General features: G+C 35.0%; 1 protein-coding gene across 4 annotated transcripts in view; it reads right to left on the reverse strand.

The window, feature by feature from the left end:
* The window catches only part of LOC148952631 (protein pangolin, isoforms A/H/I/S-like), a 155,284-nt gene that overhangs the window by 45,155 nt on the left and 92,815 nt on the right, over positions 1-17,314 (reverse strand). For all 4 annotated transcript variants that reach the window (XM_089089989.1, XM_089089987.1, XM_089089988.1 and 1 more), the window contains one exon: positions 3,292-3,450. In XM_089089989.1, coding sequence (XP_088946115.1) covers positions 3,292-3,450 — 159 coding nt within the window. The remainder of the gene's footprint in view (positions 1-3,291; positions 3,451-17,314) is intronic.

Consider the following 17,314-nt stretch of genomic DNA (forward strand, 5'->3'; position numbering starts at 1 on the left):
ATTTTATCATTCTGCATGTTTATCGACCATGCCAAAAAGAATTCTTTTAAAGTTAGTCTTACTAGGTGTTTTCTCATTATTTTCATTATTCAATTCTTATTATTTTCTCTTTATTTCTCATTAACAATTCTCATTATTTTCTCATTATTTTTCAGTCCAAAATAAAGAAAAGACTTCAACGCCACAGATTTAGATGAACATTTCTCTAGGAAGGCTTAAAATTTAAATTAAATTACGTATCAGACAAAATATTGAAAAAAAAAATCTTTAAAAAAACACTAAAAAATCTGCAAAATATTGAAGAAAATCTAAGATTGGGAGGGAGTTTAAGCACCACGGTCACCCTTGCTTACGTCCCTGGCGTACACCCTATGTTAAAAATCCTATGTTGGTTCCAAATATCATATTTTATCATTCTGCATGTTTATCGACCATGCCAAAAAGAATTCTTTTAAAGTTAGTCTTACTAGGTGTTTTCTCATTATTTTCATTATTCAATTCTTATTATTTTCTCTTTATTTCTCATTAACAATTCTCATTATTTTCTCATTATTTTTCAGTCCAAAATAAAGAAAAGACTTCAACCCCGCAGATTTAGAGGAACATTACTCTAGGAAGGCTTAAAATTTAAATTAAATTACGTATCAGACAAAATATTGAAAAAAAAAAATCTTTAAAAAAAACACTAAAAAATCTGCAAAATATTGAAGAAAATCTAAGATTGGGAGGAGTTTAAGCACCACGGTCACCCTTGCTTACGTCCCTGGCGTACACCCTATGTTAAAAATCCTATGTTGGTTCCAAATATCATATTTTATCATTCTGCATGTTTATCGACCATGCCAAAAAGAATTCTTTTAAAGTTAGTCTTACTAGGTGTTTTCTCATTATTTTCATTATTCAATTCTTATTATTTTCTCTTTATTTCTCATTAACAATTCTCATTATTTTTCAGTCCAAAATAAAGAAAAGACTTCAACACCACAGATTTAGATGAACATTTCTCTAGGAAGGCTTAAAATTTAAATTAAATTACGTAGTCAGACAAAATATTGAAAAAAAATCTTTAAAAAAAACTAAAAAATCTGCAAAATATTGAAGAAAATCTAAGATTGGGAGGGAGTTTAAGGCCCGCGGCCCCCCTTGCTTACGTCCCTGGCGTACACCCTATGTTAAAAATCATGGTTATGATCCAAAAATATTCTTTTGCAGCACCAATAAGTCTCGCGTATTTTCCTCATTTCGTAGGTGAAACCAATAACTCAAAAATATGTTAATTTCTTTGTGCAGAATTGCATGACACCAAGTTTTTAAGACAAGACAAACTAACTGCCACTGGATGAATTTGACTTCAAAACTGAGCATCAATTTGAATTCGAAATGGATGATTATAGTATAGTTGCGTGCTATGTGTATGATAGATATTAATCTTGTCCACTAAATTTAAAAAATCACGCCCATCTTAAAGCTTCGCTGGGCTTAATCAATGATGAAAACAATACAGGCAGCAAAAAGACGAAACGCTTATAGCGGAACCAGGACACCATCAAACAACTTTTAGCAAGATATTATCCCCTTTCGAAAATCGTGTATCAAGTGGGGCCTACCACTCGTGGCGGAAGTGCCCTGAGTGTGGCGCGAAGGGGGACAACGTGGTTGGCCTGTACCACCCTTTTGGGAGCTAGTGGCGGAGAGTGGACAACCTCCAAACACTCTTCGTTCAAAAAGTTTTAAGTAAAGGAGAGTTTTAAGTAAAAATAGCTGTATCTCATGGCTTCTTTTTGGTGACTTTCACAAGAAACTCTTCCAGAGAGTGTGGCCTACCAATCATTCCATTTCAGAGAGGGTGCCACTATGAAAGGGGTCTTCATTTTGTTAATAGAGCTACCTAATTGTGTAAGATTTGACATTTTGGGATGGTTCCCCAAACCCTTAATTTTTTACCACTGTCTCTCTCCACAACTGTAACTGGAATTGCATAATCAATAAAGCTTACAACCAGTTTTAAGTTCACTTTTAAAAGTAAAAAAAAAATAGTACTTAAAAATACATGTGCTGACCAGTAAATAAATAACATAACTTAAATTCCTAAGACCAAAAAACAAAGTTTACTAAATCACTTGACAAACAGTTGTCACATAGCTGCAATTATACACTGTATTTTCCTAGAAAAACAGGGCTTCTCTATTCTTTCACTGTCACTCAAACAGCATGCATTTTATACTAAATGTAATTTAAAACCTTAATTGAAAATATTCTAAGACATAGCGCCCTTTGAACTTATTTAAAAATAATGATGCATGCTAATTTATTCGGCGAGGGGCTATCCACTGTTCACACCCGGTACTCGCTGAATACCGGGATGCCACTAGTGTCTCACTTCCTTCACGCCACGCCTCTCTGTGCGACGAGAGACATACTTCGTGTCACGCAAGGCACACTTTATGTCGAATATCACTTGGTGTACACGATTTTAAAAGTACATACCCCTCGTTTCTGGACAAACCGGAATAGGCCAGTACTTACAAATGAAGAAGACGTGGGGGTACTTTTAGAAGATAGTGGAATTGAAACAGAAAGAAAATTCCAAAGATCAATTGTATAAAGAAAAGAACTATAACCTAGTTAGTGTATAGTTATTTTAATGGTTTGGTTATGCCCGTTGATGACAGCTATCCATTGCACAATGGAAATTGTGGTAACTTATTTCGATTTTCTCGTTTCAATGTCTTGTTTTATTTTTTTTTTCAAATGCATCAAAAAGTAAAACCGGTGCTAGTGCATTAGATGGTCACTTCTAAAAAGTCAAGTTTGGTTAATACTAATGAAATAAAATAAAATAGGATGAATATATAATAGTTTAGAAACAAATTTGGGCTATATATTTGCACATTAGGGGGGGGGAGGAGAGGGGGGGTGTTGGGTAAAGCATAGCATATATTAAATACATAACCTAACCTAACCTAGGTACCTTCCCCCTCCCTAAGCCCCAAAAAACAGCAGTTTAAATATCATAAACGCAATGAAAACTACCCTGCATTCCATTTCTTAATAGCGGTCTCTTTGAAAATAACCGGTCTCTGGCGGGTTTCGTCTGTCATTGCATGACTGGTTTCCTTGCATAGTATATAAAAGTGACCATCTAATGCACTAGTACCGTAAAAACTTTTTTGGAAAAATAAAAAATGATTAGGCTAAATAATAAATTCCATTGAAATAAGTTCCAGTTTGTATGCCCGTTAACAGTGTGCCATGCACAGTAAAAGATTTTTTTTAAAGTTGTAAAAATACCTTTGAGTGTGGTCACCAAGGATACCCATATGTACCCCTCCTTCAGGTCTCAGCTGGTGAAAGCCGTGCATTGCTGCAGGATGGCCAGGGCTTAATAGACCCGGATGAGATGCTGACCCTATACTAGGATGGTGGCCAGTAAGAAAGGAAGGCGAAAACCTGGAAAGAAAAAGGTAGTAAAAAAAATGGATTTATAAATTTCAGTTTTGGATTTTTTTTTTTTTTTGCCCTATAAAGATCAAACTTCTACATTCCCACAGCTGGTATAGCTTAAGTTCTTTTATAGCAGTATTTCTCTGTCCGAAATCAAGCCTTCTTCTGCTAGATTTGTAAAAGGCTTGAAGGCCATAACCACTTTTACCTGTCAGATAAGGGAAAGACCATTGCGCAGACTACGCGTTCGAATGTCCTCACTAAAATCAATTGACCGACAAATCAAAGAAAAAGAAAATAAAAACCTCCACTGTTCATGCTTCTGAGAAGAACTGAAAAATATATAAAGGAATTATCAACAAAACTATATGGTACTTGTTTAGAATCCAGACAACACGCGAGAAAGACCGCATCGAAATCTCAAAGATACTATATGAAAAACAGGTTTTCACTTACTAGGGATGTATTGCTCATTCCGTGAAAAAGATTTAAACTTTAGTTTTTTGGGGTTGAAGGGGCAAAAAGAGGTACCTAGGTTAGGTAACGTATTTAATATATGCTATGCTTTACCCCCACCCCACCCCTAATGTGCAAATATAAAGCCCAAATTTGTTTCTGAACTATTATATTTTCATCCAATTTTGTTTTATTTCATTAGCAGTAATGAAACTTCACTTATCGCGTGTTACCCGGATTCTAAACAAGTACCAATTATATTTACTGCTAGCACAAAAAAAATGTATTTCTTTGTCTTGAGGGTAATGAATATACTAAACAATATTTTTACTAGCCCTAGAATTTTTTGAGAATGTATTATTTTCTCAGGGCTCTTCGCTATTAATATTGAGTAATAAATAGCACTTTCGTAGTCCCATGAAAATAGAAAGAGCAACATGTTGTAAAATGTTGAAAGTAGTTAAAGGAGTAAAAGATTGTCAATATATATATATATATATATATATATATATATATATATATATATATATATATATATATATATATATATATATATATATATGCTGTTTATTAATATTGAGTAATAAACAGCACTTTCGTAGTCCCATGAAAATAGAAAGAGCAACATGTTGTAAAATGTTGAAAGTAGTTAAAGGAGTAATTCAACATCCTTATCCATGTAAAAATATTTAATAGAGTGAAGCATTCCTCCGCCTGCCCCCGTTAATGAGTGACCACATCGAGGCTTCTCCCAAAGGGAGTCGCCAGCTCAGACCTTAGAAATCGTGGGAATTTCTTTTCGATAGTACCCGCAAAAATAACCTTTTATATACTGTCAGGATGAGCTTAAACCCCCGCAAAACATGCCCGTTAACGGTAGTAATTTCTGCGTACGATCATGACCCGGATGAAGGAACAAATCCTTCCTCAATATGAAAAAGTCTCAACAGGAAAGCTTTTTATGAGAGTACGAAACCCAACCCTAACAATTATATAGACTCCAGATGGGTTTCTTTGTTTTAAAACTATGAATAACACCCCATTTCTTTCCCCTATCGATCTCATGTTACTCAACGGCTAAATAAGAAATGCTTAGATCAGCACCACGCAGAAAAAAAAACTGAAGTGAAAAACCCGGCCTAATTTTATTGCTTTTCTGCCAGTGGTTTTTTTTATTGGCTCTCAACTCCGCCTCCAAACATGTACGCGATTCCTGAAAAAAATAGATTAAATGACAAACAAGCGATGGAAAACATAATTCTTTTCTTGTTCATGTTCCTATCCCCTATATATCATTCCCCTATCCCCTATTATTTCCTATCCCATGCCCCCTGTCCTATTATATGGACAGACACACATTGAAGGAGGTGATCCTCCCCTCTTCAAGTTTGACGATTCTCAGGGGGGGGGGTTAATCTTTAAATAATTTGGTGTTTTTTTGCATGCTAGATCCCTCAAATCTCAGAGTTTTTCTGACTCCCCAATGTTGTCCATATAATTAACCTATTCGTGGCTCTTCAACTAAAATATTTTTTCAAAATTGCGGAGGGGCTCTAGAGGGGCCAATTGCCGCTAATTGACGTCCCTGGATGCATTCTTCTCATTCAACTAGAAGTTGAAAGTTCTAAAGCGGTTTTTAAGAGTCAAAACTGACTCGATTAAAGTAAGATACAATTTTTCACAAAAAAAAATCAATTTTTTTGTGGTTTTAAACCTTAACCAGGAATTTTAGAGCCTCCCATCTTGAAAACACAAAAAAATCCAGAATGCTTGAAGTAACAAGTAGAGTAAAAATGAAATATGATTGTTTGAATAAAATTGCATAACCATGCACATCCTAAAAAATTAGGGAAAATTAGGAACGTAATTTTAAATGAAAAATATTTTTCACCAGTTTTTTGGTAGTAGTGAGCGCAAAAAAAGTATAGCCTAAGCATAAAATCAAAGCATATAGCACCAAACAGCTTAAGAAGACGTAGTTTTCTTTTGAAGGTTTAGTTGTCTTTAAGAATCAAAAGACTGTTAATGCTTGAATTAATACAGACGAAAACCGTTGCCAAATATATCCAACTAGTTTGCTTATTTATTTTCACGTTTCAACGTGACAACACTGAAAAAAATGCAGTACTGCCCTGAAAACTTCAGTGGGACAAAAATACTTTCATTTTGCTGTCCTCTGTACTTAAACCTTACCACTACACAAGACTGTTCATTCTTTTTTCTGTTTAATATTTTAAATATTGTAAATTCCTGCTATATTTGCCAAGGTGGTACAGAAATCACAAGATTATTTCTCATTTTGGACTTATCGACCCTCTAGTGCTGCTTGACAACATCGCTAGGGATCTGAGGACCAATACTCCAAAGAAGATATGTGCCAGTGACCCCCTCACTTATTTTCTTCCAGATTAGTGATTCTATGGATATTGTTACGTTGTTTATGTTGTGTTTTCCTTATTATTTCCTTGTGGATTATATTATTTAGTTTCTTTTTTTTACTCCCCATTTATTTTATATTGTGGGTTACAAATAAACTTACTTTAATAAGGCGGACTGTATTCTAAATTGCAGACAGCTTCCGGGAAATTATGAAATATAGAAGACTTAAGCCGAGATAAACAAATTCAAGTTTTTAGTCATTGAAGGCTTCACTGGAACGACTTCAATTAAGGAAGTCATACCGATCGTTACGTGTAAGATCTAATCAAGATATACAAATAACAGTAATGGTTTGAAAACAATGACAAACAGTTTGTCAAGTTTATAAAAGACAAATTGTGTATCCAAAATCATGACATTTTATAGGGCTTATGCCCCACACCCAAAACTCTTACACATGCCTGAGAATGATTTTTTTCGATATCCGATATTATTTTTTTCTGATGCTACGCCAACTTCACGTACTTCAAAAAATGTACATCCTCTACATGTTTAACAAAATTATTAATCCAATAAGTAGACAAAAGCGGCATTCTGACACCGGGTTCAGTAACAAGTGAGTTTTGTTATTAAAATAAGCAACTATAGGCAGAGGCACAGTTTATGGAAGGAAGCAGAGGTGTAACTTGCCCGGGCACAGAAATTTTAGGGGCGCAAAATTTCAATTAAATGATCTAACATTTATAATCATTTTGTAGATTTTGAAATTTTTATTAAGATAAAGTAGAGGGCGCAGTTGGGAGTAAGTATAGCAAACTGAATCCAAAATTTTCATTTTTCCCATATCTTTTCGCGTACAAGATAAGAAATGTCAGACTTAAATAAATAATAAATTTTGTTAATAAATGAAAATTTTGTTAAAATTTGGCCTTAAAATTTTTGGGCTATACAGGGGGGGGGGGGTGTAATCCAGATTTTGCTCTGGGTGCAACAGAGGCCAGAACAGCCACTGATCATAGGCCCAATTGGACAAAAAATTAGTCTCAAGATAAAATGAACTGAAAAAATTAGTCCGACTGAGCTATTGTTTTTTACCATTTGGGCTAGTAAAATCCACAAGAACGTCGCAGCCGTGAAACTAACCCATAGAACAAAACAGATCAGAATGTTTTGTACTAAGATATTACCCTGGGCACTGGGAGGGACCGAGAAGCCTCCCCTTGCCTGGCACACAAATAGATACTTAAGGATGTATAAAAATGGGGAAATAAAGGAATACTCCTATTCAAGTCTTGGTAAAAACAAAGTTTTTGGTAGCACTTGCCCTTCCTTCCACCGGAAAATTTCCCAACAGCGCTCCTAAACGATGCCCCTATTTCAATCCACTCCCTTAACGAAAAACCTATTAAAAAAAAAAAAAAAAAAAAAAAAAAAAAAAAAAAAAAAAAACCTCCTTGAAAGCGACTCAACTTCAATGATACGACTCAAGTTCAACGAGAAAGGCGAATAATATACCCAACCCTTTCATCCACCAACCCTCCTCCATCAAGATGGTCCAAAGAGCCACCTTGAAAGATCCTGGAAAAAAAGATCCAAGAAAAATTAAGAAATATTAACCTGAAAATAAACTCATTTTCGGTTCTCAATAAAAATTTTCCGGTACTGGTGCGTTATATGGTCACTTTTGTATATTGCACAAGGAAACCAGTCACGAAAAACCCGCCAGACGAGTTAATTGCAAGAGACCGCTATACAGAAATGCAATGCAAAGCGTGGCTTTCATTGCATTTACGATATTTAAACTGTTGTTTTTGGGGGTTTCGGGGGGGGCGGTACCTAAGTTAGGTTAGGTTACGTATTTAATATAAGCCATTCTTTACCCCCCCCCCTAATGTGCGAATATATAGATCAAATTTGTTTATAAACTATTATATATTCATCCTATTTTATTTTATTTCATTAGCATTAACCAAACTTACTTTTTAGAAGTTACCATATAATGCACCAGTACCAATTTTCCAATCTCAATAAAAATAAACTATGTTTGCAATACACAGTCCAAGAGGATTAACAAGAAACAGCCTAGGGGCTCATTATACTCAACAAGGCAATTCATTACATCAGTTTATACTACCAAAACCAGCAAACCTGTAACACAGCATACCAGACTGGACTCAACATAGCAGGTGTGATGATACGGCTCAAATTCCACGGGAAAATAGAATTCATTAACCAACATCACAATTTCACACTCCTGCCTCTTCAATAAATTGTAATTAAAAGAAATATGATGAAAACCCAAGACCTTCTCTTTTTTGGGCTAAAAAACCCTTCAGGTTATCCTATACAACACCAGTTGAAATGACTTCTTTTTTTTTTTTTTTTTTGCGTGACATAATTAGGTTTTCGTTACTGAGATTATTGTAATTTCAGATTGTATTTGGCTAAAGAAAAAAACTAAGAGCTCTATTGCATCTGTAGAAACTGCTTGAAAATCGAGGATTTGACTATTGACATTGCTAAATATCAAACTATTTTGCAAAAAAATGGGGAATACAAGGAATGAAGAAAACGAACAGACAAAACCAGAAGAGGATAATTTTCGTTAGTCACCGTGGCTAATGTTACCGTGAATGTCCGAAATTGGTGAATGTCGACATTCACCGGTGAAAGTCTTAAATACTTTTTTTTTCCTTGGATTTAGTCAGCATCGCCAGCCAACTTTTTCAGTTTTATGCAAGATTTGACGGTGACAGGTTAGGTTAGGTTTTTAACCCATTTCTGAGATTCTTTTTTACCTAAGCGAACCTAACTTTAACTTTTACCAGCAAAGCTTGCATACGTCTGAAAAGGCTGATTCGCTTAGCAAATGAATCCAAGCAGAGAAAAAGGAATTTCGGACATTCACACTCAGAAACTTTACACTCAAAATAGTGCTGCCACAAGAACAGACCTGAGGGAAGTTTCGCATCATTACTAATAACACCTACTTACTGCCATCTTCTTTACAGAGATTCTCTAACAACTATAATTTTTCTTTACAGTATGTATTGTTAATGCGAGAGTAAGTTACCAGTTGAAACACTTCCAAATTTAATAGAAGGATAAATCCAAGGGTCTTCACCAAAATAATAGTATTATAATAAAATTCTCACATTAAATAAAAATAAATCAAAGTGTATTAATCATTGAAGTAAAAAAAAGGAAGACTACAGCAAAAGGTCAACGACTAGTTTGATAGTTTATAATGACAAGTAGTATAACCAAGAACAACCCATTAGTATAACCAAGTGTAAAATTTATGCAAAACTGAAACAAAAAAATAGATGGACTGAAAGGCTTTGATCTTGCACAAAAATTTGAGAATGCCGGTTATTTTTTTCAATTTTCAAAAGTTTAACTTCTCAAAAGTTCGCAAAGGAATCTTTCTTGGGAGGTTTCACACTAACGCACATAATTTTATGTTAACTGACTAATCTGCAGTATGTTAAATATAACCTTCACTAAGTGCGAATCCATAAAATCATCATCTCTAAAATCGTCACAATCACCATAAGCAAACTATTCAAAATTAAAAACGTCAAATGGAGATGGGGACTCAAGCTTTGATAAAGTATGAAATTCTTTCTGTGAAAGTTTAATAACTTACTTTCAAAACTTATTAACTGTTCATCCATAACGTAACGTGAGCTTATGCAATGACAAATTCTGTTGAGCTCAAGTCTGCTTGGAACTGCCTACATTACGGACAAAATTTGCTCAGCGCAACGTAAAGTATTAAGTTATGCTAGTGTGAAAGGTTCTTCGGTTCTTCGGTGTGTGAACGAGCCAGTCCAGACATGTTCCAATAATAACAATTTTTTGCAGCGCCAAGAATATGGTTTACATCGAACCAATTTTGGGGGATAAATTTGTGAGTCTTCTGCAAAAAATTGATGAGAAGAAGACGTTCTGCAGCAGAAATTCAACGACTGATTTGTAGCATTACCAACATCTTCCATCAACATGAATTAAGCACAAGAGATATGCGGGTGGGCCAGTACATTCAATCTGGTTTGACTTTAGTACAACAACGATCATAAACATTTCTTCCGCACCTTAGCAAGAAAACATAAGTGAATCAATAATAGTCAAAACTCCGTAGGAACTATGCAATGTGACATGCTGTTTGAATCCATGTTTGGCATAAATTCAGTGGACTCTTTCTTGCTGAATTATGCTAGTTTTTTGGTATATTTAGCATAAACCACTGACTGAGTTTCTTTGTTAATGACAACACTCCGCATTCTTGGCGATGCTCCAAAAGTGTATTAGTTGGTCACCCATAGCAATTTGCTCGTGCGCATTCAAAGAAGTGCGACCGTTCACAACCAAAAAATTTAAGTACAAGAGTAGTTTCGGCCGATTGTAGATATTTGAAAAACTTCTTTGTTTTAGAAGTTTTGGTACTTATGTATTAGCTGGTACACAAGCAAGAAGTCAAATTTGGTTAATGCTAATGGAATAAAACATTATATGATGAAAATATAATAGTTCAGAAACAAATTTGGGCTATATATTTGCAAATGTGGGGGGGGGGGGGTAAAGTATAGCATATAATAAATACGTAACCTAGGAAACTTTTTTCCCCTAAACCCCTTCAAACAATAGTTTAAATATTGTAAACGCAATGACAAACCACGCTTTGAGATCCATCTCTCTATAGACAGATACCCATTTGACTAGGTTTCCTTTAGCCTGTATCTTGCGTGAATACCAGCTAATACATAAGTACCGAAGTTTTTTAGGTACTTGTTTATTATTCAGTAAACACGCGAGAAGAACCGCATATAGAATCTCAAAGATCCTATTAAAAAAAGTGGTACTGTTCCATTAGCCGGGCAACACGCATCGAGAAAAGCACAAATCAGATAGCCAATACCTGGTAATTGTATGTATTACGCAGCTTAAACAAGGGTTTCTCACTGGAGAAACTATATTCAAACTTTAGTTTTTTGGGGTTTAGGGGGAAAAAAGTACCTTGGTTTGGTTACGTATTAAATGTATGCAATGCTTTACCCCCCCCCCCCAATGTGCAAATATATACCCCAAATTTGTTCATAAAACTATTATACTTTCAATCATCCTATTGTGTTTTGTTTCATTAGCATTAACCAAACTTCACTTCTCACGTGTTTCCCGGCTATTAGAACAGTACCAAACAGGTTTCCGCTGCCTAGCAAAGGAATTGCTCACTCTGTGAAAAATGTTTAAACTTTAGTTTTTTGGGGTAAAAGAGGCAGAAAAGGGTACCTAGGTTAGGTTAAAAAAAGTAAAGAATACGGCATTGGACTTTACAGTCTGTACCGTACCGGCGGTGCTGATCTCCGTTTCTTGGCCCTTCATTCGTTAGCATTAACGAAACATCACTTATCGCGTGTTTACTGAATACTAAACAAGTTCCGCTTTTATACCAAAATACATTTTTTGTAGTCTAAACCATATCTTTAAACATTAATTCCATGGTAAAAAAAAAACATACCATTTGTCGAGCATTAGTTTCAAAAGGAAAAATTCTATGATCCATCCTTCCCCCTAAATTTTTATTCTTCTATGGGTACATAAATATAAGGGACAATTTGACTCTTCCTCCCTCCCCTCCCCATTAATTGTTACTTACCGTGTATTTGTCTTATAAACAACAACTCATTAATGTAAACGATTTAACTATAAAAGAAGACTTACATCCAAAGCCGCTTCGGACAATTAATTTATCAAGTCTACTCTCATCCGTTTTAATATTTATTGTAGTTGTCTTGATTTCGTTTATAAATAACGGTGGGCTCTTTTAGCAACGGATGTGGGTCTAAATCCTCATACTTTTTTGGCCACAGAGCAGAGAAAGAAGGGATAGTCTGTGCATGACTCAAACGAGCGTTGTCAGCAAGCAGGTGCAAAGGTTCACAGAAAGTATATTATTCTCGGTTTTTATTTTTAAATACGGAATTGGCCCGTACGTATCATATAAGTACGTCTTGAATGTGGGCCTGAATTTCATTTGTTTATTTTTCTTACGTATTTCCGCAACCCAAATACACCGTTAGTTATTTCTGGAGAGAAAAGCAGCCCCGCCTATTTAAGGCGAGTTAATTAATGAATCGGTTGGGCCACTGCTGAGCACTGGTCCAACTCTGCATTTAGCAGCACTGGGCACTGCACTGTGGTCACTGTGTGCACAGTGGTCAGCACTGAGCACTATAATAACAAGATATGCAGTTTCTTGAGAGACAACTTTTTAAAAACTAAGTGGTTCTTTCGTGAGATATACTAAGCCAGTAAAAGAATGAAAAACATATGAGTTAAAATATTTTTAAAACTAAACTCTGTTTCTCTGTCTTTAAGTCAAAGTAAAACCAAAATAGTCGTATATTCCAAAGAAGAACGCAACAAGATTACAAATTTGCTAATTTGCAATTGTGAATAGACAATATAGATGTATAGAAAATAACTTGACAATCAGACACCCGAGACATTTTCTTCTGTTTTAGATTCTCCTTCAAAAGTAACTTTTTTCCTATAAATGTACTCTTCGGTAGGTACGACCCCCCCCCCCCCCACAAAAAAAAAAACTGATGATTTCTCCTACAGAGTCAAACCATAGTTTCCAAGACAATTTCAAACAACAGACCAAACATTTGTTACTAAAATACCAAAAAAATTAAAAAGATTTTCCAAAATATCAATTTCTTGGTTTTCCTACACATAATAAACTGCCAGAAGACGGTACAAAACCAAAAAGCATTAAAATTGATTTACAACAAAGAAAACGAAGCAACTGTTAAAAAGATTTTGTTTTTCATGGATAGCCTGATCAGAAATCCATGTAAATAATAGTATGTACTAATGGAATTTTTTAAAGCACAGAGGACAGTGACAGAGATATCTAGTGGTTTGAATCGGTTAAGCGGAAACCGATATAACCATATAGGTCATGTATCTAAAAAAAAGTGTGGGGGTCGGAAATTCGATTTTTAATGACACAGACCTCCATATGTAGCTACCCAGTTTTTGATAATGGCTGGTTTGAAAAAAAAAGTGAAAACTAAGCTGAACATCTTCAGAATCGTACCTTTCCTAATCTTGTAATTGTTTTTGAGTTTAACAATTAACAGATTGTTAATATTTGGCATTATAGGGACGAAATTATTGTCAACTTTAACTAATTAGTTGTCTCAATTATATTTAGGTTTAAACGTGGCAACACTGACAAAAACGTGCTACTTCCCTAAAACTTTATAGTATTGAAAAATACGAAAGGAAAATTTTGATCGCAGTTTTCAGGTAGGAATACACCTAAGACATGTCTCGGGGGTAAAAACTTTTATTTTTATGTCTTGGTGCTTTAAAAATCTACTTATTGCTGTCTATCGGTTTTGGCTAACCAATTTCAAACATTAGCAAGGATTTTAAAGAGGATTTGAGTGAAGATACATCATCAAGTCTGTGGTGATCTTTTAATTTTCTCCTGTGGACTTTTATCTTTATTTTTAATTCTTCCTCCTACACTGAGGACGGCTAATCGGAGATCTCGATCAAAATAAACGCATTTTTCTTTTTTTTTCGCTGGCTGTGATTTACCAAATTTTTTTTTTTTCGCGGTCCAACCTTCCCTCCCTTTGCGATAACAATATATTTCTTCTCTTCTAAAAACTATCGATTCTTAAACGTAGGAGCAGTACACGCCACATCCAGACTTCGAATTACTTATTCATTATTTTACTCGCTCTGCAGCGACTTCTTGGCTCTGTCCCGCCCCACCCCAAACAGTAAGTATTTTACGGGTGTTTACCACATAACGCGTTTTGCACCTGTAATCTTAGATGGACTTTCCCAAGGTGAAACGCAGGAGGGGGAGGGGTGGTTCTCGGTTTGGATGATCCCTCAAAGAGTGAAAAATGATCTACACGTCCGCAGTTTCTGTTATTCTATTGCTGAAGAAAATTCTTTTTCAGCCGAAGCTAAGCAATCCTTACTCCGAACAAAACACTGTATTTGGTGCTCAATATGCATCCCCCTTTAAAAAAAACGTATCCAGTAGAGTATATGTTTATCTGAAGAATACTAGAAAAAACAATAAATCCAACCAATAGTGAATATTCTAATCTGACAAGTAATTAACTAATAAAATTTATGAAGTCATGCCAGAAGAAGCATACAAACCGATTTATTCATCCAGAAACAGAAACCAAACTCATCAACATCTATTAATTTCAATTATCATCCTTGCAAAAAAAACGTGATGTTTTTCTGATTCTGACTAGAAGTCTTTAAAGAAAATATAGGCAATAATCACAGAAGCACAAATAGCCGCATTATAGGAGATTATACCTCCAAAAGTCCATACCATGTCTTTGTCTTCTACTACCTTCTTGTGTCTCTGAGCCAGCATCTGATTTTGAGTACATACCTTCGGTCAAATCTTCCAACCCGAGGGTTCCCCACTTTCAAAAACGGTGTATACTTACTTGGTAGTGCGCGCCACCCGTGACGGAAATGTGCGCGTGGCGAAGAAAGTGGCGCTCCGGTATGTACAACAGTGAGAGGAGAATGGGAAACTCCTTATCCCAACCTCCTGTGTTCAAGAAGCTCCCAGATCATAATCCCTTAGCATAAAATATAGATGGAATTAAAGCATGTGACGATACTTGACAATTTGAAGAATTTCTTGCTCTTAGCATCTAAATAATTTTTTTCAAGAAAAAAATTACATCTTGAGCCCTCAACTGGATCACTTTAGTAAGAATACAAATTTCAGTTTGCAAACAGATACGACAAAATCTGAAGACATTCTTCAAAAGGCTTTCCAAAAACTAGGATCTTCAACTTATAAATTTATCCTTTCTAGGAAAGAAGTCTAATCAAGATATTCCACTTCTAGAAATGCTTCTTTAAAGTTGAAAGAAGGATTCTGACATAAGGAGCTATGAAATAGTCGTTTCAGAAGTACTCGTATTTAAATAATAAGTTTTGTAAAATGAACACATAAAAATACGGTTTAAGTTGGAGGAAAAGGGCAAATGTTCCTTGGTATAGGTTTTCCTAGGCGAAATCTTCTGGGGGTGATTTTTCCAGGGGAAAATTTTTCCCTGTGAAAGAGTTTTCTCAGGGTTCTTTTTCCTTGGCAAAAACTTTTGTATTTCCCCTGAAACCATTTAAATGATAATTCTCTGTAATCAACAAATAAAAATGAAGTTAAAAGAACTTATTGTAAACATTTTACTTGTCAAAAAGAGTCAAATATAAACTCAGTAATGACATACATACCTGGAAAGTGATATGGGAACCCTTTTTGAAGAACTTTGAAAAAACTGACAACAACCCATAGAAAAAAAGAATAAAGATTTTTGATATCCGAAATTTTACTTCAAAGTCCAATTTTTTCATCGGTTTTCTAAATTTATATCATGCATGCCCAAAATCTGAGGGGGGGGGGAGCATCAATAAAAAACTGAATAATAGTTAGTCTATAATTTAACTTTTCGTTTTTATACCCCCCCCATCCGGAGCGACCTTCGTATCGCCCCCAAAAAAGGTCGAAATGTCGTACATATTGCACTCTATATACATTAAAAGTAAAAAATAATAAGAACATGCAAATTATTAGAATAACTAAAGATAAATATTTTATCAAATACGGTCAAAAGAACAGCAAATTGAATAAAAAGAAAAACGACATATATTAACAAAGAAATATGAAGAACAGACAAAGCAACATTAAAACATCAGAATATAAAAAAAAAAAATACTGTTTATGCCAAGAGGTGTAACCAAAGAGAACAAGACAAATTACTTTCCAACGGTTTCGTGAAAATTTTCCGCAGGGTTCTGCTTGAAATTTTTGGAATACTCGTCCCAAGAGTATCTCCAAGATACTGACAAAAAAGAAAAATATCTCCACCTTATTGTCCCCTGAGTGAAATATTAAGCCACAAGCCAGTAAAAACAACGCAAAGTTAATCCCCGCTGATTGGTTTTCTCTGTGAAATTTTAAGCCAATAAATAGAACCGATTTTTACACGCAGTCACGGTAAGGAATATGTAATCCGGTGTACTATTGCATACCTTCCTTATAATCTAAAGTATCCAGCACATATATTGGCTGTAGCAGTTCAAAAGGCAATACGTTACATTACTAACTGCAAAGGAATAATAGATCAACCTGGTTAAGCTTCAGTGGATAAGTTACACAGTTTCAATCGACGGAAACATTTAGATAACGTGTAACTGCCATAGCCGAACTGAACTGATACTTATGCCATATGCCAGTAATAGAGCTGAACTCAGTATAACGGTAAAGACCACTGCTTTTTTTAAGTTCTAAGACATTGAATCAACTAATCAAGTCATTTTAATAAATTTTCTTTGGGTTCTACCTTCAGAGCCTTTGATTAAATCCCAGCTTATGGTTACACATACTTTACACATACCGAGAGGAGGGGGGGCGGACTGAAGCCAATATGTTCAAGTCCGCTTAAAGAATGCAGCTATGGAAACTACGAAAATAAAAGGCACTGCTGCTGTAAATAAATACATTTTTTGCCTCATTAGGCACCGAATACAATTCTAGACACTTTAAGATGATATTAAGAAAGCTTAGGAATATTTGAGAACTTAAATTCCTAATATTATAGCACTATGAACAATATTAAAGTACCAGGGACATTAAAATAGAAGCATTCCCCCCACCTGGACTCATTTTAGGTATAGACGATTTTTCTCTTGGCTGTTTCAAAATTATGAGGTTTTTTAAGCAGAATCACATTTTCATTAGTGTTGCCATGTTGAACCGTGAAAATAAATAAGCGAAACTAATTACTTCAAATTTGACAACAGTTTTCGCCCGTAATAATTCCAACATAAACAATGTGTTGATTCTAAAGGGAACCACACTTTTAAAGCTACATCTTTTTAAGCTGTATGGTGTTATGTTTTTAGCTTCTTCAATTTGGCGCCAACTACTACTCAAAACTGAATGACGGTATTTTGAGTTATTTTT

Source organism: Artemia sp. Qi Xiang Cuo, chromosome 5 (genome assembly GCF_049724085.1).
Source record: "Artemia sp. Qi Xiang Cuo chromosome 5, ASM4972408v1, whole genome shotgun sequence".
NCBI lineage: Eukaryota > Metazoa > Arthropoda > Branchiopoda > Anostraca > Artemiidae > Artemia > Artemia sp. Qi Xiang Cuo.